Source organism: Pyrgilauda ruficollis, unplaced genomic scaffold (genome assembly GCF_017590135.1).
Source record: "Pyrgilauda ruficollis isolate IOZ18807 unplaced genomic scaffold, ASM1759013v1 scaffold40, whole genome shotgun sequence".
Lineage (NCBI taxonomy): Eukaryota > Metazoa > Chordata > Aves > Passeriformes > Passeridae > Pyrgilauda > Pyrgilauda ruficollis.
This window is the reverse complement of record NW_024525490.1, coordinates 6,789,925-6,815,674: the sequence shown is the minus strand read 5'-3', so window position 1 is coordinate 6,815,674 and position 25,750 is coordinate 6,789,925. Positions and strand designations below refer to the sequence as shown.

Genomic DNA, 25,750 nt, shown 5'->3' with positions numbered 1-25,750 from the left:
CTTTTGGTCCTGCATCATTTGCCTTATCTAAAGAATTTCAGTACTTTGCAGCTTAGAATAATTTGTGATCTCTGCAATCTTTCAGGTGTTTATGAAAGACATTCATACATTTATGAAAATTCTTTTAATCTTCCTGTAGAACATAAAATAATATAACTTGAACTATTTGTTAAACATAAAATGCTGGGGAAATGGAACATTCTGAAGTTACAAGCATTCAGTTCAATAGCTGGGTGTTTGAGGTTCTGACGTATGTTGCTTGGCATTTGTTTGCAAGACACAGCAAGTCTGAAAATTTGATTATGAATGCCAGTTAGCCAACTGACAAGTAAGCATTTTCAACATTGAAAATGCTCAAAATGCAGTGAATATCCTTCACTGTCCATTTGGCCTGATCTAATGTTATTCCACCTGTGTAATCAACTTCCATTTGACTGACTGCTGTAATTATTAATAACTAAAATCTTTCTTGAAATTAAAGTGATTGTCTGTCAGGTTGCCAGCGTCCTTGATTTTTCCTTATAGCTCTCTTAATAAGGAGGGAAATGAGCAATAAAATATACTCTGAAACTATAAATTGCTTGGTATCACATTATTAGCTAAGGTACTCCTGGTACACATTGCCCAGGGAGGTTTAGAATCTCCATCCCTGGAGATTGCACAAAAGCCTTCTGGACACAGTCCTGGGGAAATGGCTGTAGGTGACCTTGAGCAGAGGGGTTGGACTGGCTGACCTCTGGAGATTCCTTCCAACCTCAACCATTCTCAGATTCTCTCATCTTTGAACAATAAAATCTGCTTCTGGTACAATATTGGTTCCCCTACTTTTTAAGGAATCTGAATCTGACAGCTGCTTTTGTTAAGTGTATTATTCTGTTTTAGTAGCAGTCCAATAATTTTAAACATTTGATAATGGCTGGTACTTCTATTAAAGGATTTCATAAAGGTGCCTTTTTCATACTTAGAAAAAAATATCTGGAGATAAGCTTAGTATGGCTTAGTCACAAATGTCTGTGGATATTTCAGAAAAGTAACAAGTGTGGGGCAAAGGAAATAGGATGAAGATAATTGATTTTAATCTTGTTTGCTTGATATTGCTAAGCAAAAGGATTGCACTGCTTTAGGATCCCCTTGTGACAGAAATGCATTTTACCATTAAGACAATGCCTGACTACGCCAGGAGTTAAGAGGAAAGGATATTCCTTCCTGGTAAACTGTGTGAACACTCATGTCAGCAATATCTTTATGCTGACTGAAAAACAGACTCCTAGACTTCCAGAGAGTGTCTAATTTCTACCAACACAACTTTTGACATCTAAGTGTGTCCAAAGGACAGTAAAACTATGTATGAGATTAACACCACCCCTAAATCTTTCTCTTGATTTTACAAGGTCTGAAATAGCGTTCACTAAGATAAACATGTTGGTTACTCTTTACCAACAGCTCTTTACTTACAGCTTTTTCTGGATGTTTGCAAATGAAGCAAACAAATTTGAGAGGTGGGGCAACAGGAAGTCCTTTATTCTTTAACAGCTTCTTATAATGCATTACAGTTGGTAGGAAAAACATAACACTAGTAGCTGCAAAATGATACTTTGCATTAAGATCAGAGAAGAAGGGTGAAGTAGTACAGTGTAGAAGAGAACATCTGAGACACTAAGATGCAGAAAAAATGGACAGTTTAAAATACAGAAGTGGCATAATTTTAACATCTTATGCATTATTAAATAGCCTATGATTTTGGTGTTACATTATGCCTCTGCTATTTTAGGAATAGCATAAAAAGCTGTGCAGTATTATTTCAATAAAGCTTTTATGTAACTGTATAAAATTGCAGTATATTACTGCAAATGTACAGAGCCTTATTGCAGTGAAGTACATTAAGATAATGCCAAAGCAAGGGAATCATAATATATCTAATAAATTCTATATAGTAGTTTTGCCTTACAATATTAGCATAAGAGCATTATTTTATTTAGATGACCACGGAGTTTACATTACAGACAGTTTTCAGAATCACAAATGTTGTAAATTGTCATAACACGATCCTGAAACCTGACTGATGAAGGCTCTCAATTGTGCTGCCTTGTACTTTGGCCTACTGCTGTGGATACCAAAGTCAGAAGCAGTCAATTACACTCTAAGAACAAATTGCAAAAGCACAAAGCATTTGTAACATGCTGGGCAGACTTTCAGTTGTTAAATTTGTTCACTCTGCATTTGTATTTACAATGAAATTACCAGACTTGTTTAACTTTTCAAGCATTTGAGCATCAGGAATTAATGTTGCAGGTCATGGTCGAGAGATACAAACCCTTTTGGGATGTGGAAGAGATGCAAAAAAATGCTCAGCAGTATGAACTGTGTTAAGGAATCTGTGGGTGAGGTATGTCACTCCTGCTTACACACAGATTTGAGGAGTGGGCCAGCAGTGAGATATGAATCCCTACATCATTCCAGACTACAGAGAAAGAAACACATGAATTGTAAAAGCTATTGACATATTCAGGCTTCCTGTTTATGTCACTGAGATCCCCATAATTCAGCAACTGCTCAAAAAGAGCCATTACTGTGGTGTTCAGACATTATATTGCTCAATCTGAATATTTCTGTGCGTTAAATACCTGTTATAACAGGACCCAATCCTCAATGGTTTCACAAGGCACTGAGTGATTATTAACCTATAAAGTTAACACGCTTTCATGGACACATCAGATTCAGTGGGAAAGAGCCACGCTTTTTTAAAAATCTGGAAAAAGAGAAAGAAAATGAAGGCATAAAGATAATATTTAGCAATTCTAAGAGGCTGTTAAAAGGTGGATTTGCTATTATGGCACATACCATCTCACAGTTTTCTCAGAAGGAATTAAATGGGCATAGAACCAATAGTCTTCATGTGGACTCAACAGAAAAACTGGAGTGAAGTAGATAGAAGTGTGACATTTCCATACAAACTGCAATGATTTTCGTTGACTTTACAGTCTTTCACATGTAATTTTATGTCAGTTTTGGGAATCTAAAAACAGACCTGTTAAACCAGTTTCTTCCAGCAGCATTTTTACTTTGAATTTCTCCAACTAAGACTTTTGAAAGATGAACTCTGGTATCCTTTCAGGGGGTGACCTTTTTTATTCCACTGGCTGGGTGGTCAATCTTTATTTGCAAGTTATTTTTATAGAGGTTTTGCTATCATCTGCATTCAGGATTATGGCATTTTTCAAACAACTACCCTTGTGGTTTGGTGTTTTGGTTTTTTTTTTAATGACTGACAGCTATTCAAAAAGCAGTGGATGAGAATCTTTTCCTAAGATGTTACATCCAGTATATCACCATGTACAGCCTTATGTTCATCTGCTTGAGTTTTTGATAGGCTTGCATATCTGCTTGTAATAGTGATACCTGTCAACTACTTATTGTCCTTTTTGTCCTTTCTGATCTGACCTAGATATCAGCAGTGGCTTGAAGTTAAAAGTCTCAGACTATTAGGGAGTTGCATTTGATTTTTTTCTAAGCAGAAATATCTTGTTCTGTGTAAGATTATTTTTTAAAAAAGATTTCTCATAATAACTCCAGTTCTTATTCTTTTAGGGGAAAAAAATATGTTTCTTCTGAAACAAGAGTTTATTGTGGCAAACACATCAAAGCTAGAAAAGCTTGTGCATGAACTTTAATGAAGGGAATACTATTTTAAGGAAAAGTTTTCTGGGAATGTGGGAACATCCTTAGAACTCGGACAGACTTGTAGAGAATGTTCTGAAGCCAGCCATTATCACACCATTGGTGTTTGTCTAGTTTGGCTGGCATTAAGGCCATTTTCAGCAAGCTAGTGAAAGGAAGTCACACATCCATTTGCATGAAAATACCTTTAATAAGTTTCTCTTACAAAACTTTAGGATTGCTACAATATTACTGGTTTTGCTTCTGAAAGCTTGCATTTATGAGCCTGGCTTTAAACACAAATGCAAAAGTAATCATAGTAATTTTCTTAATTCAGAATAAAAAGGGTAATTTTTCATTCAGCAATTTTCAGCTTTTCATTCCAAACAGTAATCTTTCCCTGTTGAAAGACAATAAAATAGTGCTTCTCTCCAGCTAGCGCACTAAGATTCTGAAACTAAGGCCAAGAAGTAAATGTTGCTAAATGGAAGAAGAAATATTTGTTCATTCCACTGAATCACTAGTGTTGGATGGTCTGTGAGCAAACAACAAAAGTTGTTAAAATTGAATTTGTTTTAAATATTCAGTAAGGGCTCATCTGGATCACAGTTCCACAGTGCTTCATGCTGACCTTCTTAATGCACCCAGAAAACAAAATTATACCAGTTTCACAGCTGAAAAGCCTTAGCATTGAGAAAAACCCTGTCTTCCCTTAGATGAAAAATTATTCTGATTCAAGGTTGTGTTTAGCCTCTAACTTGAATTCCTTTACTACCAAAAATTTTCATATGGTGTTTTCTTAACTCAAGTTGGCAGCAATAGCAGAGGGATCTCGTCAGGTTGCTCTGCAGGTGGCATGTTGTAGTGAAGCTATTTCTGTCTTAAGTATTCTCTTTTGTGAAAACATCTAAGAGATTTGCCCAAGGTCTGAAAATCTGGGCAAGAGCAAGTATTTTTTCCTGCACAGCTTATAGCATATTCTAATCCTACTTCATCTTCAGCATCAATACAGCAGGACTAATGAGAAAGTGAACATTAATGAACCTCAGAAGCTTTTATTCAAAAGGCAGGTGAGCAGTAGTCATCCAATTTTTGGTAGCTTCATTCTTTGCTTTCCTACCAGTTTTAAAAAAGTAATTTTCATTGGCAACTTCCCACCATAAGGAATGACACATGTCAGAGTCATCAGAACAAGGGACTCTTCTGCCTATAGAAAATTTTTAACACTGAATGTATCGCTACTGACACTTTGGGACTAGACAGCAAAAATTCTGCCTTGGCAGCTCTATTAGCTGATTTCTAGGAAAAAAAAAAGTCATGATAGACATGATAGATTTTGTACATATACAAAATTCTAGGTGAATGTCATGTTTTCTTATCATAATTTTCAAGCTTAACTGATAATAATGTCTTCCTCAATATTCCAGAAATGGACAATGGCCCTTTACACTTAGGGTGTGTTTGTAACCTCATCATCTCTGCACAACAGCTCTTTGAGATAAATTGCTTTAATCTGCCTTGAATGGAGACACAAGCATAAACAGACCTAATATTATTTTATTCCCTATTTACTTCAAAGCATCTTAGATTATACTTAGCAGCTTTGTAAAACAGGCAGGGTATGACATAATAAGCAAGACTTAATTTTCACTGTATTTACTATACAGAAAGTGGCCTCTTCTTAACTTAATTCATTATTGGGTCACTGGGTCATGAGTTGGTGGTCATGATTCAAGGTAATTACCTCACTGGAATCAGAGATGATTAAGCACAGTTCCTGAGTTGACTTTCCTTGTACCCTCTAAATTCTGCATACATTGTGTCCATTATCAGTGATAAATTCTTCTCCCCCAACCTTGTTAACCTCTCCCTAGGTCTGAGATAGTACCCAGACAATAATACCTTTATCTTATCTCAAGTTCCCATTGTGGTGTTTTAACTTACAGTCCAAGTTCCAGGTATCCAGACAGGCCTATCCAAGGGGCCTTCGGTGGTCACTGGTGGTCGCTGGTGCCATCTGCCCCGTAACTCGGGGTCATCTTTCTTTGGGTAGTGACAGGTCTACAAGAAGTTGCAACAGTGGGAATTTTTGTCTGGATGTGCTGGTAAGCAGACCTTGCTTCTGCCAGGCCTGAAGTTAGCATTATCCCGTTGCTCCACTTTGCACTTATCTCATGGCAAAGTACTTGTGGGGTCTTAACAGTGTTTGAGACAGGCAACTGTGCTCCTTAAGTCCTTGCAAAATTGCAACTACACTATAACAGAGACATCATTTAGCCCAGCATAAGCATGTGTCTGGTGCACTAATATTGCTTACTTGTTCTACTTCATATTCAAAAATTTGAAGTATTAAAAATAAAAACAAAACAAACCTTATTTCACTTATGCCAAAGAATTAAGATGTGGTTCACTAGATTCTGAGGTTTGCTATCCTTCTTTAAGTTCATGGTAAGCAGGCCTTCCATACCATATTTTCTGCTGCACTTTGGCTCTTGGCCCTGCTCAAGGTCCACTGTAACATTTTTCTGATATTATCCAATCCTTTACCTCTAAAGGCTGACCCATGGCTGTCGTAGTTTGACACTGGCCAAATGCCAATCACTCGTGAAAGTTGTTTGCTCACCCTCTTCTGCTATAGTTGTGCAGAGGAGAGGGAAAAAATTAATGAAGGGCACATGAGTTGAGATAAAAATAGGGAGAAGAACACTTTAAGGCCAAAATAGGTTCAAATGTAAAGGGATAAAGTAAATTTATTATTAACACAGTCTGAGAAAAGTAATGAGGAGTAAAATAAGCCTGTAAAGCACCTTTTTCCCCTCCTAGCCCCTCCCTCCTTCCCACTGACAGCACAGGGAGATGGGGCAGGGGGTTTTTGGCCAGTTTGTCACTCGAGATCTTCTCTTCTCTCAGGGAGAGAAGTTTTCCTCTGTTATGCTATGGAGCTCCTCCCATGGGCAAACAGTCTTCTCAAAACTGCTGTGGTGTGGGTCACTTTTCCACAGGGTGCAGTCTTTTAAGCATAGGCTGCTCTAGTTTGGAAGTAAGGACTCCTTTTCTCTATCTCTGGAAGCAGGGGACTTCTCTGGCTGTTCCAGTTTCTCACTGGATCACAGCTTTCCTTGGCATCCACCTGCTCTGGCGTGAGCACTTTTCCCATGGGCTGTGAGTGGATCTCTGCATTCCCCATGGACTTCATGGATTACATGGGGAAAAGTTTGTTTCACCATGGTCCTCACCATGGCTTGCAGAGGAATCTTGGTTTGGACACTTTAAACCACCTCCTCCCCTTCTTTTTCCACTGACCTTGGTGCCACCATGTTGTTTTCCTTCATGTTCCCTCCTTTCCTCCTCTTGTCTGACTGGAAGAAAAAACTGCTGCCCATAGGTACCATTGCCAACAAGCTGCCCAAATTCAAAGATTCTTGCAGGATCCCATAACAGCAAGAAGTTGATCTCATCTAGGTTCCACACTGGGAATAATACATAGGATAAATAAATGCGTGTGGAAAATTATTAAAAAGTAAATAATACTAAGAAGTAAAACACATTAAAAGAGGGGAAGATCTTAACTGTCCAAAAGGAAGGATGGGCTCTCAACTAACAGCTATCCTTCAGGAAAGGTTCTGGAAATATAGGTTCTAATATTCTCTGAAACAATTTCTGAATAATCAATTAAATGAACCAGCTCTGTGCTCAGTAACAATTATAAAAGTAAAGAGTAAATCCTCAGGAGGTAATGGGGGAAAATGTCATGATGCATAAATATTAATTGATAAGGCTCCACTACTTCTCATTAACTTTGTCATTTTATTCTCAAAAAGACAGTGATGAGGTTAAAAGAAAAGAAGAAAGAATGATGGAAGAAATGGAATTTTTCCAGATTACTTTGAAGTTTTCTGGCGTGGAAAATGGATGTTTGAAAAGTGACATGTCTACAACATCAGGAGAGACATAAGAAAACAAACAGACATTAATTATTTGCCTTCTAATGGAAAAATTTTTGTACATCATGTAAAAAAAAGGAGATAAAAATTCAAAGACAGCAGAGGTAGATGATAAGAAATATTTCATACATAGGCAGTGGAATAATGCAACACAATGAAGATGTTGACATGTTTATAAAGTGATCAGACATGTTCACATAGGAATATCTGTTAAGGACTGTGAAACACATCTGTGCCAAGATGTCCTTTGCTGCAGGTCATGGGATGATGAATGTCAATGCTGCACTAAAACTATCCTTTCCTGTGAGATGTCCACTGTCAGAGACAGGATAATGGTATCCCTTGATAGCATGCAGCCTGCCTCCCTTGTGGTCCTTTTTATTCCTGGATTTCAAGGACTACTACAAGGAAAAGCAAATCTGTCTCCACAGATTTCCAGCCCAGGGAAGCTGCTCAGACCCCCTCAGTTGCACTTCTGTATTCACACGACATATTCACAGCTCTGTGGGAATGCTCTTGGGATTTATAGAGATTCCAGGGGAGTGGGTTTTCTGCATTTACCATCACAGAACCTGGGCAAGGAGTCTGCTGTGGACCAGCAGGAACACGTTCAAACTTGAGTATGGAAACCTTTAGGGATAGGCATCATTTCTACTCTATTTCTTGATTAAATGTGTTGCAGCCTGGTTGTCACACAAATCTTGACCTGTTAGTGAACTCACTCTGACAAATTTCTGTTGTTATCAACATGCAAAAGAATTGCTGGAAGTTAATGTCCCTTGCAAAGTCCAGATTTTCCAGTCTTTGGGCCAGATCATTTGTCCTTGAGTACCTAGCCAAATGCAAACTTCTGTAGAGTGCCTGTATTGCAGTTCCTGACACTGCAGCTCCCAGACACATTTGGAATTTGTCACTTAGTGGGGTGGGTTCACCCTGGCCAGCAGCTAACCCCCAGCTGAGTTACTCACTTACCTCCAGAAGGATGGGGGCAAATGGAAGGACAAAAACAAGAAAACTGGTGTGTTGAAATAAAGACAGTTTAGTAAATGAAGAGAAACAAAGGGAAAAAAAAAATTATGCAGAAGCAATCATTTACCCCCAGCAGACCAATACCCAGCCAGTCTCCAAGCAACAGCTACTTTGGAAAGATGAGCTCCCAGATTTCACTGCTGAGCACAGTCCCTTAGATTATGGGACCAGTTCAGGTTAGCTGTCCTGACTGAGTCCCTTCCCGACTTCTTGCCCTCTCCCAGCCTGCTCAGAGTGAGAAAACATCAAACGTTATGCTGTGCAAGTGCTGCTTGCAGTAGGTAAACATTGACACTTTAACACTGTTTCAGTTTTAAATCCACAATACAGCACCACACCTTCTGCTTTGCAGAAAATTAACTCTTTCCAATACATCTAGCTGGAATAAATGTTGAGAGCTTGATGCTCTTATCTGTTAGACCTCTTTTCACTTCTTCTATCTTTGCTGCTCACAACAGTGCAAAATAGGAAACATTACCAGTGTAGTAAATGGTATGTGCTTCTGCTACCCTGTACTGTTTCAGGGGAGCAGACATAGCCTGGTGTCACTGTGCTTGGCCACAGGTCAGTTCTTTGAAGCTAAAATATTCCATTTCAGGAATTCATGTCACGTAAGCTAAAAGGGAGTATAGCTTTGCCTGCCTCAAGGAAGGGTTCTGAGTTTCTCCAGTGAATTGGTAAGACATGTCAAAAATGACTCAGATAGATCACCAGTTCTTTTTCATATCTCATAAAGCAAAGAGTGTGTGATACTGCCTCATCAGCCACAACTCGTGCTGGGAGATCACTGGTTTTCATTGACAGGTCAGAGCACAGCCATGCATCCTGAGAGCCTCTGTGAGCATTGAGTTAATTTCTTCTGGGACAATGGGAAGGGATTTTTTTCTTGTCATCAGATTGGCTGCAATAAATTGTGTTTGGGGGCTTTCTCACAGGGTGTCTGGTGTGCATTCACAAAGCTCTGCTGTTGCACTATGACAGGTGGTAGGAATGTGCTAAGGTTATACTCTTGTCTTCAGACAAGGCTGCATTTCCTGCCAGGAGTGCACAGTGCAAAGTATTCGTTGAAATTATGATGAATGAGGGATGAAGGTTGTTAATAGCTTGGGTAGTAAGAGGATGATGCCTTTTCTCCAGGATACTTAACCTTCATAAAATAGGACATAATACTATTTCAGGCACTGCCTGCAACTTTCTGAGAATGAGAGAGTGCACATTAGTGGCCATCCCCTGGCAGGTGGTGACGTAGGAGGAAGGAGTGATTAATGTACTTTTAGTGATCCTGTGTGATTTATGCTCGTGATTCATAGATGAATTCATGGTTCTAGTGCTCTTTGCATCTTACTGAATCACACTGCCGTAGCTGTATATATACAAAAAATATTTGATAAATAACAAATAGAGTGCTAAAGAGTTTCAAAATTTTGGTTTTCTTGTCTTCCCTAAAATTTGAGATTTATGGAGTCCTGTGTTAAATAGATTGGCTTGCCTTTTTGGGGCATAGCTGCACCACTTTGGAGATAAAGGTGACCCTTAGATAAAGTGGACAAATATACTAATATCTTTCTTGCCATTGCATATATTATATACTTTTTTAAGTCATGTCAACCATTTTTTAAGTATCTTTCACTTATAATTTCTTTTTGTACAGCTTCAAGTATTCTTTGTTTAGTAAAATCACTCCATGTCTATTTTTTCTGGTTTTAGCATTTATTACAGATAATTCCACTGTGCATGAGCTAGTCTTTAACAGTAACAGTGTAATTAATGCCATATATAGGTAGTGTGCTGCATAGTACTGCTTTTAACAATAAAAAACTTAACCTTCCTTAAAACATCTGAAGCTGCATGGTTTTCTCTCTGCGCAAGTGATGCTGCCATAGCTACCACCTGTGGAGCTGAACAATTACAGCAGCAGAAAATCTTACCATATAAATACATGAGCAATGAATCACTCCATTGCTCCTGTACTGCAATTTCCAGTCTCACAGAAAGTGCTGGAACACAGGAAGCACATAAATGATACCTTGTCACAAACACTGCTTTAGATAGTAGTAGAAGACATAGAATTATATTACACACAGAAAATACACTTAAGGGTAGCCATAGGAGTTACAAGAATTTCTGCCAGAAATTATTTTGTGCACTGTAAAAATATTGGAGGACTCAAGCCAACAACTGCAACACAAATTGTTCTTGCTCTACTTTCTCCACAATTATCATGTAGATTCAATCCCAATGGAAATATTCTCTGTTCATCTGCATTAGCAGAAACCTCTGCTAGAGATCCCCATCTCACAATCACTGTGAGATAATTTTTACTTCATCTTGACAAATGAAAATATGATGAATATTAACATATTTTAAAATGGTTCAGTTACTCATCTCTTTAACACCTTTAAAAAGCAATCAGTGTAGTGTGAGATTTTAAAGGAATTTTTTCATCATATAATAGAAGATAGTAGTTAACTCTAGTGTTGATCTTATATTTGAAATAGTTCAGCAGAAAATAATAAACACTAATCAGTGGTTGTAATCAACTGTGGTTTATATCAGTTCTAGCGAAAGATCTCTTGAACACTTTATCTCACAGATGATAAAACAGGTCAAACTGACCTGTTTATATCAGTGGTAATGATATTCTACTACATTGAACATATAAAATGTTCTAAGTGAATGTTAACAAAGTTAGGATTTTACACATTTAATTTAAAGCATTTTAAAAGAGAACAAATAATAAACTATATTTGGTTTTGATTACATTATTTCATTTATTGCTTTTCTACCACTGAATACCCATCAATTCAGTATAGAAGCTATATATGACAGAGTAAACAGTTCAATGGTAGCTGTGCCTCAGTAGGACTTCCCACCTTCTAGCACCCTTTTCTTCATTATCAAATACACATAACAAGGTGTAATCATCAACTCTGCAGACAAATCTAATCTTTCATATTTTGATTTTGGAGTAATTTGATTTGTATCACATCCTGATTTGTCACACAACAGTATATTTTTTAATATTAACTTTTCAGAATTACATGACCTTGAGTAAAGCAAGATTTTTTTTTCTTTTTTCCAAAGAAAAGAAGCACATGCATCAAAAAATTCAGCTGTTTTACCAACTTCTGTAGTTCCTAAGTGGTTTCATAGAGATCATATCATTGTCTGCATTAAAGCATGTGCTAAGGTAATGATTGTCATGAAACCAGTCAACTGGTTCAGACAAGCTGAACATTCACACCATGGTCTGAACCCTTCCACACGTTAAACAATATTATCTTCGAAGCTCAGTTACAGGTGGGAGCTTCAAGACATTCTTTTATGTGAAAGTTATTCAGATGTGGTAGGGCCTGGACTCCAGAGAACTATCTTCCAGTTCTGAATGTCTTGAAAAGGCTGTAGAAAATCCCTGCACATCAGGAAATTGAATCAGTTGACAAAGAAAATATTTTCATTTTTGAGTTGTGTAATTCATTTGGATAGCACAGATGACACTTGTATTTTTAAATTTTACACTTGTAATATAAGAATGCTACACTTGTAAAATAAGAATGTCTGAGAGTCTATCAAGTTTGTAGAATTCTAGGGAAATTTATGGTACATGTCTGTATTAACTTTTGGACTGCAGACCCTGGTTTGGGTCAGCCTTTAAGTACCCAAGTGTCTTGGAAGCTTTCTGGGAGCATTTTTCACCTTCTCTTTAGAAACTAAGAATATTGAAGCCAGCAGTGGAAGCATGAAAGAATCTGTTGTTCTGAACCAGAAATAATGAATATAACTAGAATAATTGGTATAATCTGCCCCTACCTTTGAAGAGACATTTGGCAGAAATTGGGAAAACTGAGGTTTAGTTGGTACTCCAGGGCTACTTTTTGTCAATAAATATTTAATATTAAAGCAAAGCAGTCCAGAAGTAGAGAATGGAATTCCAGTTCACCTTCTCCCAACTGAGAATTTAAATTAAATTTCTGATTTTAATTATGCCTATTTATGTTACAGTGTGTGAAGGGCTGTGATTTTGAAGATCACCTGTTTTAAATAGTGCAGTCATAATTTGGTCAAGTGAACCTGAAAGCCTGGGAAAACTCCAAGGACCTACTGTAATTAGTAAATCATTCTGCAGCCACAAACAGACTGTTTCTTTCACAGCCTAACTGAGGTGTTAGTTGCCCTTACTAGCTCTAATGTGCATTTCACTTATAGCAGCATTGATATCAATGAATAGGAAGGAATGGAAGGAAGGAATTCCTTCATTAAATTTCAGCCAATATAGCTTTGCAATGTATTTATTAGAAATTGACTAAAGGAAGTAAACATGCAGGGTTAAAATTAATTCTTTCCTCTAGCTGCATTAGAGTTCTGTCTTCTTCTTTAAAATCCTTTCTTTTATTTTATTTTTTTTTTTAACAGGGCATTCTTACTTCCTTTATGTGGCAACTTCAAAACAAATGTGACCACAAGGCATCACAGTTCATTCTGTGCTTGTTTCTATGGATACATAGCAGATATCCCTATAAAGCAAAATAAAGCGATAATGGTTGCAGAAAAGGCACAACTACAGTAGTTTTCATGAAGATAGAATAAGTAGTAATAAGTGTACATGCTAATAAACTGAAAAAAGCACCATTTTTCTTGAACACTTAGCTGCCAGAGTGAAACATCCCATCATGTGTTCACTGCAGGTGGTAGCAGTGCTAATTAGAATAAAGTCAAATATGTCTAATTCCACTTCCATGATCTCTTCATTGTGCTATATAGACACAGACACATTGAAATATTATGGCAAAAAATATGGATACATTTTTTAAATCACCATCCTTGGTACTGAATCAGAAGTATTTTTGTCAGAAGAGTACAGCATGTATTAGAGGTTATACATGAATACATAAATATATATGCATTTATGCATGCATAAATATTCAGACATTAGAGTGAGACAGTGCAATATCAGATAGATTGTTACTAGCAATTTCTCCAGTACTTTCATTTTACATGGACAGACATCATACATTGGAAAATAAAAAGTGTTCAGAAGGTGTAAAGAAACTCAATTACCTTCAAAAGTTAATATTGTCACAGGCACTCTTGCTAAATCTTAATTAAAGACACTCTATATCCAGAAAATAACGTGAAGTCTTTTGTCTGCTTTATTGACAAAACTATTCTAAAATCCTCTATGATTAAACCTAGATTGTTACATATGCTTTTCTCATCTTAATTTAGGTTATTTTAGTTATTCATTTACAAGTTCAAGTGTCTTATTTAAAAGAACTGTTTATTTCCATTCCCCAAAAAATTTGCAAGGTTAGATAGCCAATAGAGCCAGACTGACAGAATAACTTCCTGTTATTCTTCGACATAAATGTAGAGAATTGGGTCAGCATCATATCAAGAGAAACTGAGTTGTTTCTCTGAAGGGAATCTGGAAGCAAATAACAGTACTGCTAATGATGTCATGATGCAACTGTTTCCATCTATTGTATATTCTCCTGTAATTTACTTTTTCAAGATAATGATTTAGCTTTTGTAGCTTTTGCTGCAAATAAGTCAGATGACCTGACTCATCTGACCTCTTGAATACAAGCTAGAGAGAGACCATTCTCAAAGCACTTAAAGATAGTTCTGTTTGAGAAAATGATACACTAAATGGACTTTTGTACCATCTATAAAGATCATCTGGCAATCAGACTTCTTGTGTTGCACTTTGGATCAGTTTCTCTGGGTGTGTCACCAACTGTGCTAATTCTCAGCAATGGGACAACTTAACAGTTACAATTCTTGCACATTTGAAAAATGCCAACACTCAGTTTTATAGTATTTGATTTTACAGTTTTTAGGGCATTTTATATCCTTCAAAAGTCATAGCCATCATCCAGGAATGTGTGAAATTCAGAGCTGAGGCAGCAATCAAAGTAAAAGGTCAACCTACAAGATGGAAAAACCCAAGCTATTGCTAAAAAGCATATTGTAGCAAAATTGAAAGCACACGGTGATTGCTAACTTTTCACTTCAGACAATATTTTGTAGTTCTAGTACTCAATACTTCTTTTGTCCTTCTCATGTTCAATTAGTTGTGTAAGCTTAAGCAATTACTCTTTGTAAAAGCTTTGTGCACTCTCCTATACATTACCTTTCATTTTAGTAGGAGGATCCTCTGACAAAGCGGTCAAGGTTTGGTCCTTCATACACACTGACTTTTCTAGCTGCTTTTTATTTTCAGTTTTTGTGACCTACCTTTGATGTCATTTAAAGAAATAGCTTAGATTGAATTAATTGTAGAAATTCGGTTAGAGCCATGGACAGATGGAATCTATGAAGTTGTCCTTAACCTCCTACCCTTCAGTTAAAGTATAAACAAAATTCCTATGATGCAGGAATTGCTTGCTCCTTTTGAGAGCTGCTAGTACTCCATAGAAAAGATGAACAAAAAAACAGTGTTGAGGCTTTCTTTTCCTCTTTTCTTCCTGACAGCAGAAGAAAATATCTGAACTACACAGGGAAGAAAGTGAATAGCAAAGAGATAAGAGAGACAGACAGGGGAAAGACACCCAGGAGCTTTAAGAGATGGGGTTTTTTGGAACTAAAGAAAAATGCTATTTTGTGGGAAGTTTTTATACTACACTCAGCACAGGTAACAGTGAATGATACACTGGTTGCAATTTTTACTAGTCTTGTTGTAAGCAACTCAAAGGTCTAGGGTGTTTGGACTTTTTTTTCTTCTCTGGATTTCAGCATGACATATTCCATGCTTACAGTGTAATTAGATACATCTGCAGTGATGAAACACCACTGTTGGGCTGAGATAAGATTTAACTCTAGACTTTATGTACCAGTATATGTGAGGTGATTCCTGAAAACCAGTGCTCAAACATGACCTCCCAATTCAGTCGCATCGTGTGACTGATGATGTGCTAGTCTGAAGGCTGGGAAATTTCCAGAGCCTTATTTAAAGCTCTGGGACTTATCTGTATTAGAGTTAAAGCCCTGGACAGTCAAAGAAACTACAGATTGGAAAGGCACACAGATTTCAATTACCTTGTGAGGGAAAGAAATCACCTTGGTCATTGGCAAGGAAACTTACATTACCTAGTTTGCACCATCCAAGGAATTTTGGCTAATCTACCATCTTTTGTAAGCAATAAATCTGTAGAATATATGGCAAATGCAATTGCTTGTGTCGTTCATATATCACCTCAATCTTCATAATATAATATAATAAGGTCTAGATAATAGAAATAGAAATTAATGGAAAGTAACTCAGCCTACAAGATTCCTAGGATTTCATGTCTTAGAGGCTGTAGATCAGTATGCTGTATAGATAGTAATCAATTTAATTTGAGGTTGAAAAAGGAGGTTTTTCGAAAAAATATTATACATAATAAATACTTCGAAAAAATATTTTCTGTTGACAAATGACTTTTAGTTATAGCTCAAATACTCTTTCAAAAATATGTAAAAGTCTGGGTAGGGTTCTGCAGTGCTATTTTTACTGATTAGGTCAGTGGTACATTTCTAATATGTTAACTACTGTGACATGGTACAGGTACATTTTTTAATATACATTAGTATATGTTATTACAGAATCAAATTTTCAGTGATTCATAGTCAGAAGAAACAAGAGGTTACATTTCACTGGCCACTGGGAAAACACAGATGCTAGTCTGCAAATGCCTACTGGTTTGAAGCATGATTTATGTGGAGGAATATTGTCTTCTTCCTCCTTAACTTAAAGAATCAGTAGGAAAAAGGAGTTCCTAAAGCCCATGGGTAGACAACAAATATAATTTAAATATTAGAAACTATGTAAAAGGTTTATAGGCAAAGTGGAGAGATGCAACTTTCTCATTAAGGCTAGAATATTGTTGTGACATTATGACTCATGGTCATTCCCTTCCGTGGAAAAGCACTCTCCATGGGGACTTGCTCTCTCTAAGTTGTGGCTCTTGATCCACCTCGTGGCTCTGTTAGCTGTTCAGAGAAAAAGCCAAGCACATGCCCAATTTTCTGTTTTCACAAGAAATGAAAAAGCAACACACAAATGTTCTTTTGGCAATCACTGAGAAAAATAAGTTGAAGATTTAATGTGAAAAGATGAACCATCAAAGAAAGATTCTATTCAGCATTTCCTCCGTGAAGTTCATTCCTTCAGAATTTCTTTTGTGGTGTTTTTAGGATAGTTAGAAAAAGGAATATCCAAAGGGAATAGTAAAGGTTTTGTCAGCTCAAAGCAGCTGTGGTTTGCCTGGTCACTTGTGATGTTGTCAACTTTTCATAGAGCCTTTAGTATTTGCTGTTTTCATTCATAGGTTAGAATACATTTTATATGTTTATAAACATAAATTCTCATCTGTAAATATTACACTGTGTTATATGCATATGGAAAAATTAGCTCCATTTGTTGTTTTTTTTTTGAGCTATAAACAGAAGACTCAGAGACTTGGGTTGAAACTAGGACATGAGGAGGTACCTAGGATTGAAGAGAAGGCTCTAAATTTGAATTACCAGGAGGTATGAGAAATTAGTTGAACAGGGGAAATCACCATAGGAAGGAAATGATGCCCTGCAAATTCAAACCTTAACTTACCCTTTTATGTGAGCTCTTAAAATATTTGTCTCTTCCAGGCTTGTACATAGACCAGGCTTAAAAGAAAGTACTGATGATCAAGGCCTTGTGATTCAGAATGTTTTTAAAACAGAAAAGGTAACAGGTGCTGTCGCCCTGATTTTGTAAGACTTTGTTAAGCTTTCTGATGTTTACATTCTTTCAACAAACTTTCTCACACACAGTTCTGTAAATAACCTATGTTTTGCATTCTTTCATGGAGGTGGAGAGAATTGATGGACCCTTGGTCTGTCCAGTGGCATTGGAGAGGTGGCACTGTCACCCTCCAATCCACTGTCACCTTTGGAAAACTATAAATGTTAGAGTCAGAAAATAAAGGTGCTTCTTTTTTGTTCCCCTCGAGAGCAGCAGTGTCTGTGTCATCATTTTGTGCCTTATCACAACAAGGTGCTAAATAGACATGAAAGAGGTGCTGAGCCACTGATTATTAAAGTTGCAAATTGGTAGAACTAGTGACAGCATCATCAAGAATTGGTTATGGAAGCTTCTTTCTGTAAGTTGAATTCAGAATGGAGTAGTTTTCATCTATGAAAGTTCAAAATAATAAATACGTAAATAAAAAACCTTTTTTAGAAACAGGAAAAGAAATCAGTAAGAAACTGATAAAGACAGAAAAGCATAATGACCACCTAGATTTGCACTATATTTTTTTCCTCTTTCAAAGGCAGACAGTTCTGGATTTAGAATATAGCCATCTTAGTTCAAAGTTATTATGTTGTGTATTTAAAGGAAATGCTGCTATTTCACAAACTATTAAAGATTTTGCCCTGCAATTTAGTTACCTGTCTCCTCTCTAGCAAACTGCAGCTGGTCTGTAATGAGGCTGAAATCCTGGAAAATACTGTCATGTAGTTCTGCAACCTATAAATTCATCTAAAATTGAAGGAATTAGTGGTTTTGTGCTTAAAGATTGTTTTAAATTTCCAATAGAAATTAATAATAGAATACAATGCAAGTTTAATGAAAGCAGTGCAACAAGCAGTATGGTGCAGGCCAATGTTCAATGTCACTGCTTTGGGTATGGTATTCCCAAGTCCTACTGCAAATAGTAGAGATATTGAAGCAAAGGCTGTTTAGAGCCCTAGGGACTGCTGAGAGCAAATGGAAATCCTCTGTCATAAGGAATTATGATAGATTTTTGAAGGGCAAACAGAATTTAGGCTACATATGATTTCAGTAAGATGTGGAGATCTGCCTTCAACCTTATGCTGCTGAAAATATTTATATGCTTCCCTGGATGTGTTTCACATAGTCCAAATTTTCCATTATCAAAATCATAGCCTTTCAACTTTAAAAAAAATAATTTTTATAAATACATTTATCATATGTCAACATCTATTGACTATTATTCGCATAAACACAAGGAAGGACAAAATTTAGATTTAACTGAAAAGACTGAGTCTGGGAAAGGAGTAATGTCAGAGCTAATTATAGCCCTTGCACTGGATCCAGCCTGACAGATCATTATTTCTCTTCCTTGATGTGGCCAGGGAATGGATTTCTGCCCAGATAGATATTGTTTTTACCAATGATTACTTGCTGTACTTTTTCTGAGGGATCCTTAACCATCTGTCATTAAGTGTTACACGTCTAAAAGTGCTTGATACCACAATTGTGCATCTTCTTGTGACAGGAATGATCATAGCTGACATGTTACCAGGCAGAACTTTCTATGCATCATACATTTTAGTGGATATGTATCCTTCATGGGATGGTTGTGGAATCCTGCATGTTGACCAAGTGAGTGGAAAATGGAGTGAAAGAGTGCTTATAAAACACCCCAGAGTAGGTTTCATGATCCTGAAAAGTTAGTACTGTGTTAGTGAGTTCAATTAGTACACTGCAAAATAAATTAAAACCATCCTGAACTCCTGAGAATAATGGCACTTTTGAAGGTCTGAAATAGAAAATCTGCCAATAAGCAAGAGTTTCTCTTCCTTCATTATTTCCATAAATCAAACACTCTCCTTGCTAAATCACAGCTAAATCAAACTGCAGGAAGCTTTCTACAGTTTAGGTATTGCTTAAAGAGTGTGTTCTTGCTCCAGGAAACTAATATGCTTAATGGTAAGATAGAGCAGATGCTCATTTCCGTCTGACTGAGATAGATAAAGCTTTGTATGGTTCCTATAAATTAATTTTCTGCTAGAGTTGAATCAGTTTGTACACAATGTTCTTCTTCTGTGTTGACAAGAGGCAAGTAAGCTGTTGGAACCTTTTTGTCCCTCATGCTCTCCTTTTGAAGTGGGATTGTAACCTTTCCACTCCAATATTTGAATCTAAATTGAATAATTCAGAAACATCATTTAAAAGTGAGGGCCTATTTAGTCTGTGATAGAACCAGTATAACTCTAGGTCTGCCCCAAAGAAAATTTTAAGCCAAATAGTTCCTCCATGAGTGCACACAACCAATCTCAAAACATTTTCCCTATGAGTTTTCTAAACCAACTTAATTCACTAGTGATTTGGTCATGGTTTAAAGACAGCCTTCATATAAAGAAAAGCAGTTTAGAAAATTGTGGTGGGTTGAGCGTGGCTGGGCATCAGGTGCCCACCAGAGCTGCTCTATTCTCCTCAGCTGAACAAGGGAGAGAAGATATAATGAAAGACTCATGGGTCAGGCTGTCATGGGCAAAACAGGCTTGACTTGGGGAAAAAAAAAAAAATTCTTGCCAATCTAATCAGAGTAGGGCAAAGAGAAATAAAACCAAATCTTAAATCACCTTCCCTTCACCCCTTCCTTTTTTCTGGCCTCAACTTCATTTCCGAATTCTCTACCTCCACCCCCACAGTGGCACAGGGGTGTGGGGAATGTGGGTTGCAGTCATTTCACCACAAGTCTCTGCTGCTCCTTCCTCCTCAATGGGAGGGCTCCTCACTCTTCTCCTGCTCCAGTGTGGGATTCCTCCTACAGGAAACAGTCCTTCATGAACTTCTTCAGGCACAAAGGCCTGTGGGCTGCAGTACTTCAGAACTACTCCAGTCTGTGTCCCAAGGCACAGGGACACACGTCCTGCCAACAAACCTGTTTCAGCATGGCTCCTCTCTCCACAGGGCCATGGACCTGCCAGGATCCTGCTCCAGCACAGGCTACCGCCAGGCCTTTTTTTCTGCTTCTTAACAACATGATCCCAGAGGCATTGCAATCTTTGTTGATGGACTTGGCCTTGGCCAGTGGCAGGTCCATCTCACAGCCTCCTGCCATTGGCTCTGTTGGACATGGGGGAATCTTCTGGCAGCTTCCCATAGAAGCCACCCTTGTAGGTCCCTGCCACTACCAAAACCTGATCACAAAAACCCAATACAAAATTGCTTTCAGTGAAAGGCAAAGCAAATTAAAGTGAACTGACAGAACTTGCAGAATAATGCTTCCAAACAGAGGGAAAAATGATTCAAAACAGTAAAGATAACAAAAGAATTCAGAGCTAGACAAGATACCGTAATTGAGGAAACCTGAGTGAAAAGTACTAAAGCAGCGTGAAAGCTGAATTGATTTTGGGAGCTGTATAATGGAAGGGAAGATTGGCAGATGTATAACATACTAAAAAACACCTGCTGTGCACAAGGAAGAAACACCTCCTTTATATATTGTCCTTTGATATTTTTAAGATTATTGATGAGATAAGGTTATTCCTTTGGCTGCAGAGAGTTTCTGTGGATTTGTCTATTACACAAAGCTTTCAAAAGGAGATTGTAATTGCTTTTATATTATGCTGGTGTTTTCTGGAAAGCAATTTAATGAATCTTTGCATGAAGCATAATTCAACTTAAAGCTTAAACTGAAAATGTATGATGGTCCTTTCATTTTCCAGTAATTTAAAACAAAAGAGTGCTACAAAAACATAATAGTAACAACCTGAAAATAAAATGAAGTACATCTACTGCTTATTGACTGAAGGAGCTTCCAACTTCCAACTTCGTTACAGATAATATAATGAGGGCACGAAAAGAACCTATGTCATTAAACATTGAACGCATTGTGACACACAGTACAACCATGGAATCATAGAATCATAGAATGCTTTGTGTTAAGGGACCTTAAAATCTTGATTAATGGGTGTTGAGTATGCTTCCTTTCAGGGAAGCCCTCTTGCATAAAACTACACAAAGGGCATGTGCTTTCATTGTACTCCCACTTTAGAGATGGAAAAAGCACAGGAATATAGAAAATTATACTCTGCTTTTAGCAGACACAACACTGTCAATAGAGTACAGATGATGTCTGTGACACATTGTGAAAAGGGATTATAATATTTTCTTTCAAAAACAGAATTGATTTAAGTCAAAAGCAGGGTTTTAACAGCTGGTTAAATACAGCTATGCCTGGATTACTAATGTATTACAATCCAGTCTCTTCTGTATTGTGCAATATTTAAAATAAATAACTTACCATAATCTGGGTTGGCATCCCAAAGCTGTCAATATTATAGAAAACTTTGATTTCATTAAATCAGTCACTGCGCTAACCTTGATTCAAGGAGAGAAATTGTATTACTGAATTACCAATACCGTGTCATATCATGCAAATATTTCTTGGTGACTTTCTTTCCAATCTAATATCTAAACCAAAGATCAAAGGAATATTTTAACATGGGAAACTGTAATACAAAATATGTCCCTTACCATTTCAGAGGATTATAAGAATGTCAGGGAATAGTTCATTTTCCCTACAATTTTTTTCCCTACACTTTTTTTCCCTGTATCATAATCCTGAAAGCATGAGGTGATGGTGCTCTAGAAACACTCTTCTTGTCTCTTTCACTCCTTTTCTGCACTATTTCTGTCTTTTTTCCCATTTGCTTTCACTGTTTGTGTCTTTCTTCCTTCATAAGTCTCTGAATAGTCAGGGGTTGTTTGGGGATTTTTTTCTCTATTTACTCCTGGCGTTCGTCAGTGCTCTAGCATAAAATCTGGAGGGTTGTTTTGTATGTAATATATACCATGACTGCATGATTCTCTTTTCATGGCTTATAATTCTGCATACACATTAGTAGGTAATATAGTTCAACAGGCATAGATTTTCAGGTCAAATCAATTAGGGCTGAGGACCTAACATTCCCATTATTTATGTTTCAAGAAGTTTTGACTCACACTAGACCTGGTCTAGGTCTGAATGCCGAGTCCATACAGCTGAAGCAACCTGAGCTGTAAGACAATCATCTGGTGCAGGTTCATCAGAAAGAAATTCAGTTCATGTACTATAGAGACACAATGTGGAACAAGGCATTTCAACAGGGAGCAACCAGGAGATTTTCTGCAAAACCATGCTCTAGATCTGAACTCAAACACTAATGTGGGCATATAACACATTTCCACAAAACACTCCAAATTTGTTTCTTGTTCTGCAGCTTCAAAATTCTGGTATTTTCCTTGTTTTTCACTTTTTTCAGCTCATGTATGTAATTATCCAATAAGATTTTTTTTTGAGTCATTCACAGGTTTACAGCATAGGCAAAAGATATTACTGTTCTAATTTTCTGTCCCCTTTCAATTGCTTCTTGCATTCATAAAGGGTAGCAAGTCGTCATGAAATTGTGAAATCTACCTGGGAAAAGTTCTTGGTCATTTGAACATTATGTGTTTCTTTCATCTGAGATTAATTCAGAAAAATATGGGAGATCTCATCCTTCTCTTAGCCTAGTACAGTTACGGCATGCTTTGAAAAATAATACGTTATTTTGGGGATTTGTATGCTAATTCTTGTGAAATGGATGTGATAATTTTCTTTCTCTGTGGTTAGCTGTTATACTTTCAAGTTTTATATTTTGTAGAGCTTTTTAAAAACTGTTTTCTTTGCCTTATCAGGAATCACTCTTCTTTGTTATTAGAATCTTACAGCATCAATAATGAAATGTCATAACATTGCTCATTTTGTAAACTGTAAACTACTCACCATTTGTTATGACTCCTGCTATTTTTAATCATCTCCACAATAGCAAAAGCAAGACTATAAAAAGAAATGGACAATGTTCACATATACAGGTCATTAAAAGAATGCATGAAATTTTTTTCTTCAAAGTTGAAGACTAAAGTCTGTGTCTTATGACAGTCAGCAGCGATGATCCACCTTTTCTTCTATAAAAAGCTGAATACATTTTATAACTAAAAATCGTCACCCACAATTGTAAATTTCCAGGAATAATTCAGTTTATTAATGCTTTTTTAATTAGCTGAACTGTGCAATGTTGATCTTAAAACCTCTGAAAGCAGGATTCTCAACACTTCTCAACACAAATGAAAGCAATCCAGTAGGTCATTTAGATTCCTCTCATGCTGTCTGCAGCAGATCTATAAATAGAATAGGCTACACACAGAAATTTATTATTGCAGCTGGTAGCAATTTTCTTTTGCAAAGGTGTCTGGAGGCATTATTCATGAGATTCATTCTGGTAGACTCTCAAGCTGAGATCCTCACTCCCCAGCTCTGCGGGTGGTCAGTTTAGGAGCACACTAATCAACTGCTGTGGGCAAGGACTGTCACAAGAATTACTTATTTCCCTCTTTTAAAAAATACAGGAGGTCTTTCAGCTTCAGATTATTTTCTTTAACCTGATTGTGTGACTATTATAAACAGATAATGAATTTTTAGAAATCACATGTATTTGAAATTTTATCAGTGTTCATCCTAATGATTATGCTATTATTGGAAAAGCACAATGAGTGTGATTTGATACAGTGTGCACCATATCTTCTGCATTTATACCCACGGGCACATGTGACCTTTTCAAGTAGAAGGCAGATATGTTTCTGTTCAATACTGAGGATATACATGAATACTGAACAACCACATGAATTGACCTATCCAGCTGTCATCTATTTTTAGCCATAATATAAGGGAAAAATCAAATAAGACCTTTTGTGAAACTGTATTTATAATAAGTCATAGATGGGAATGTCTTGCACTCTTTTGTTTTCCCATCTGCTTCAGTTTTCCTACCATATCTGTCATTGTGCTATCTTTGAGTGCTATAAAAAAAATTGGTACAACCAGAATATATACATTTCTAAATGTTGGCTTTGTCAACCCTCAAGACTGGTTACAACTTATTTTTATCCTTGCCTGTTCTAATATTCTTTCTACGACTGAGAACATAAGTTATATGATAGCAGAGATATACCTGTTTATTCTGTTTCAAGTTCAACATAATCGCTACTGCAAGTGTTCATATTTCAAGATTTTGTACATCCTACTGTATCCATACAAACTGTATGTAGTACCTGAATATACAAATAATGTTTCCATTTACAAAATCATTTTTTGTTCTCACATACTTTCAATTTTTTAGACATAATAGAAGACCTGTTCTTCTGTAGCAGTTATTTTGACTATGCTATGAAAGGAACAGCACAAATAACTAGTGAGACATTAGAAAAGTCACATATCTCACCAGAAAAAGTAAGAAAAATTAATATTTAAAATTAAACCCAAAAGAAGCTGTCATCTAAAGTGCTAGTAAGGCATTCTGGCATGTCTAATCAGTAACACTAGTAAAAACAGATATCTGATCATAAGTCAGATGTCACAGATTTTCTCTGAGTGTAAATCCTATTCTGCTTGTTTTAAATGCATTTTGGTACTTACATTTTTTGTTTGTTTGTTTGTTGTAATTTAAATTTGTCAGTGATGAAGAAAATTGGTATTGTGAATGCCCTAAACTCTACACTGGAAAACTCTGCCAGTTTGCAACTTGTGATGAAAATCCATGTGGAAACGGTGCTACATGTTTTCCAAAGTCCAGGCGAGATGCTGTTTGCTTGTGTCCATATGGAAGGTCTGGCATCCTCTGCAATGATGGTAAGAAAGAATTTCTTCATGCGTTGGTCCTACTTTCTATAATTCATAAAAGCTGTGGTAAGGAACATGTCAAAGGTTTTGAAGGTAAAACACTGAAATTCATTACCTCCCCAGCTAAAAACACAGCCCAAAATCCAATCACACACGAAGAATGGCTAAGCTGATTATCCTTCCCATGTGTGGTTTCATTAAAGTTCCAGCCAGAGAAAGGTAGACGGAGGGATCAAAAGCTGAGAGTTTACTCAGAGAAGCTAGGACATACCAGATAGCATTTGATGTTTTAGTAAATCACTTGGAGAAAAACCAAGAGACTCAAGTGAGAGCTCCTTTGGAGAAATTGATTTCTCCTGTAGTTTGATTTTTTCATCTGCTTACAGAAGCATTACTTCGTACATTTGGCATATTAAAGCAGTGTAAAAATAAGACTTTCTGGATTGTAAAAATACCACCATATACCATAATTTCATTAATTTTTCAGGTCAAAAAGAAGGACAATTTAAAATTTACTAAGTGCTTTGTTCTGAAACAGGAAATAGGATGAAGTGAAAATAATAAAGCAAAGGAAATAGGTCACTTTGGAAGTCACAAAGGAGGGACTTTTATTCCTTGAGCATTGATTATAATGATTGTTCTAGGTCAGGAATTCCTGTGTGTGAACAGGCAAGGTATTCTTTCCCCTAACAGTGAATACAGCAAGAA

General features: G+C 36.8%; 1 protein-coding gene across 1 annotated transcript in view; it reads left to right on the top strand.

Moving 5' to 3' along the window:
* EYS (eyes shut homolog) overlaps positions 1–25,750 on the top strand; it is a 610,207-nt gene that overhangs the window by 534,427 nt on the left and 50,030 nt on the right. The window contains exon 32 of the mRNA XM_041477332.1: positions 24,879–25,051. Coding sequence (XP_041333266.1) covers positions 24,879–25,051 — 173 coding nt within the window. The remainder of the gene's footprint in view (positions 1–24,878; positions 25,052–25,750) is intronic.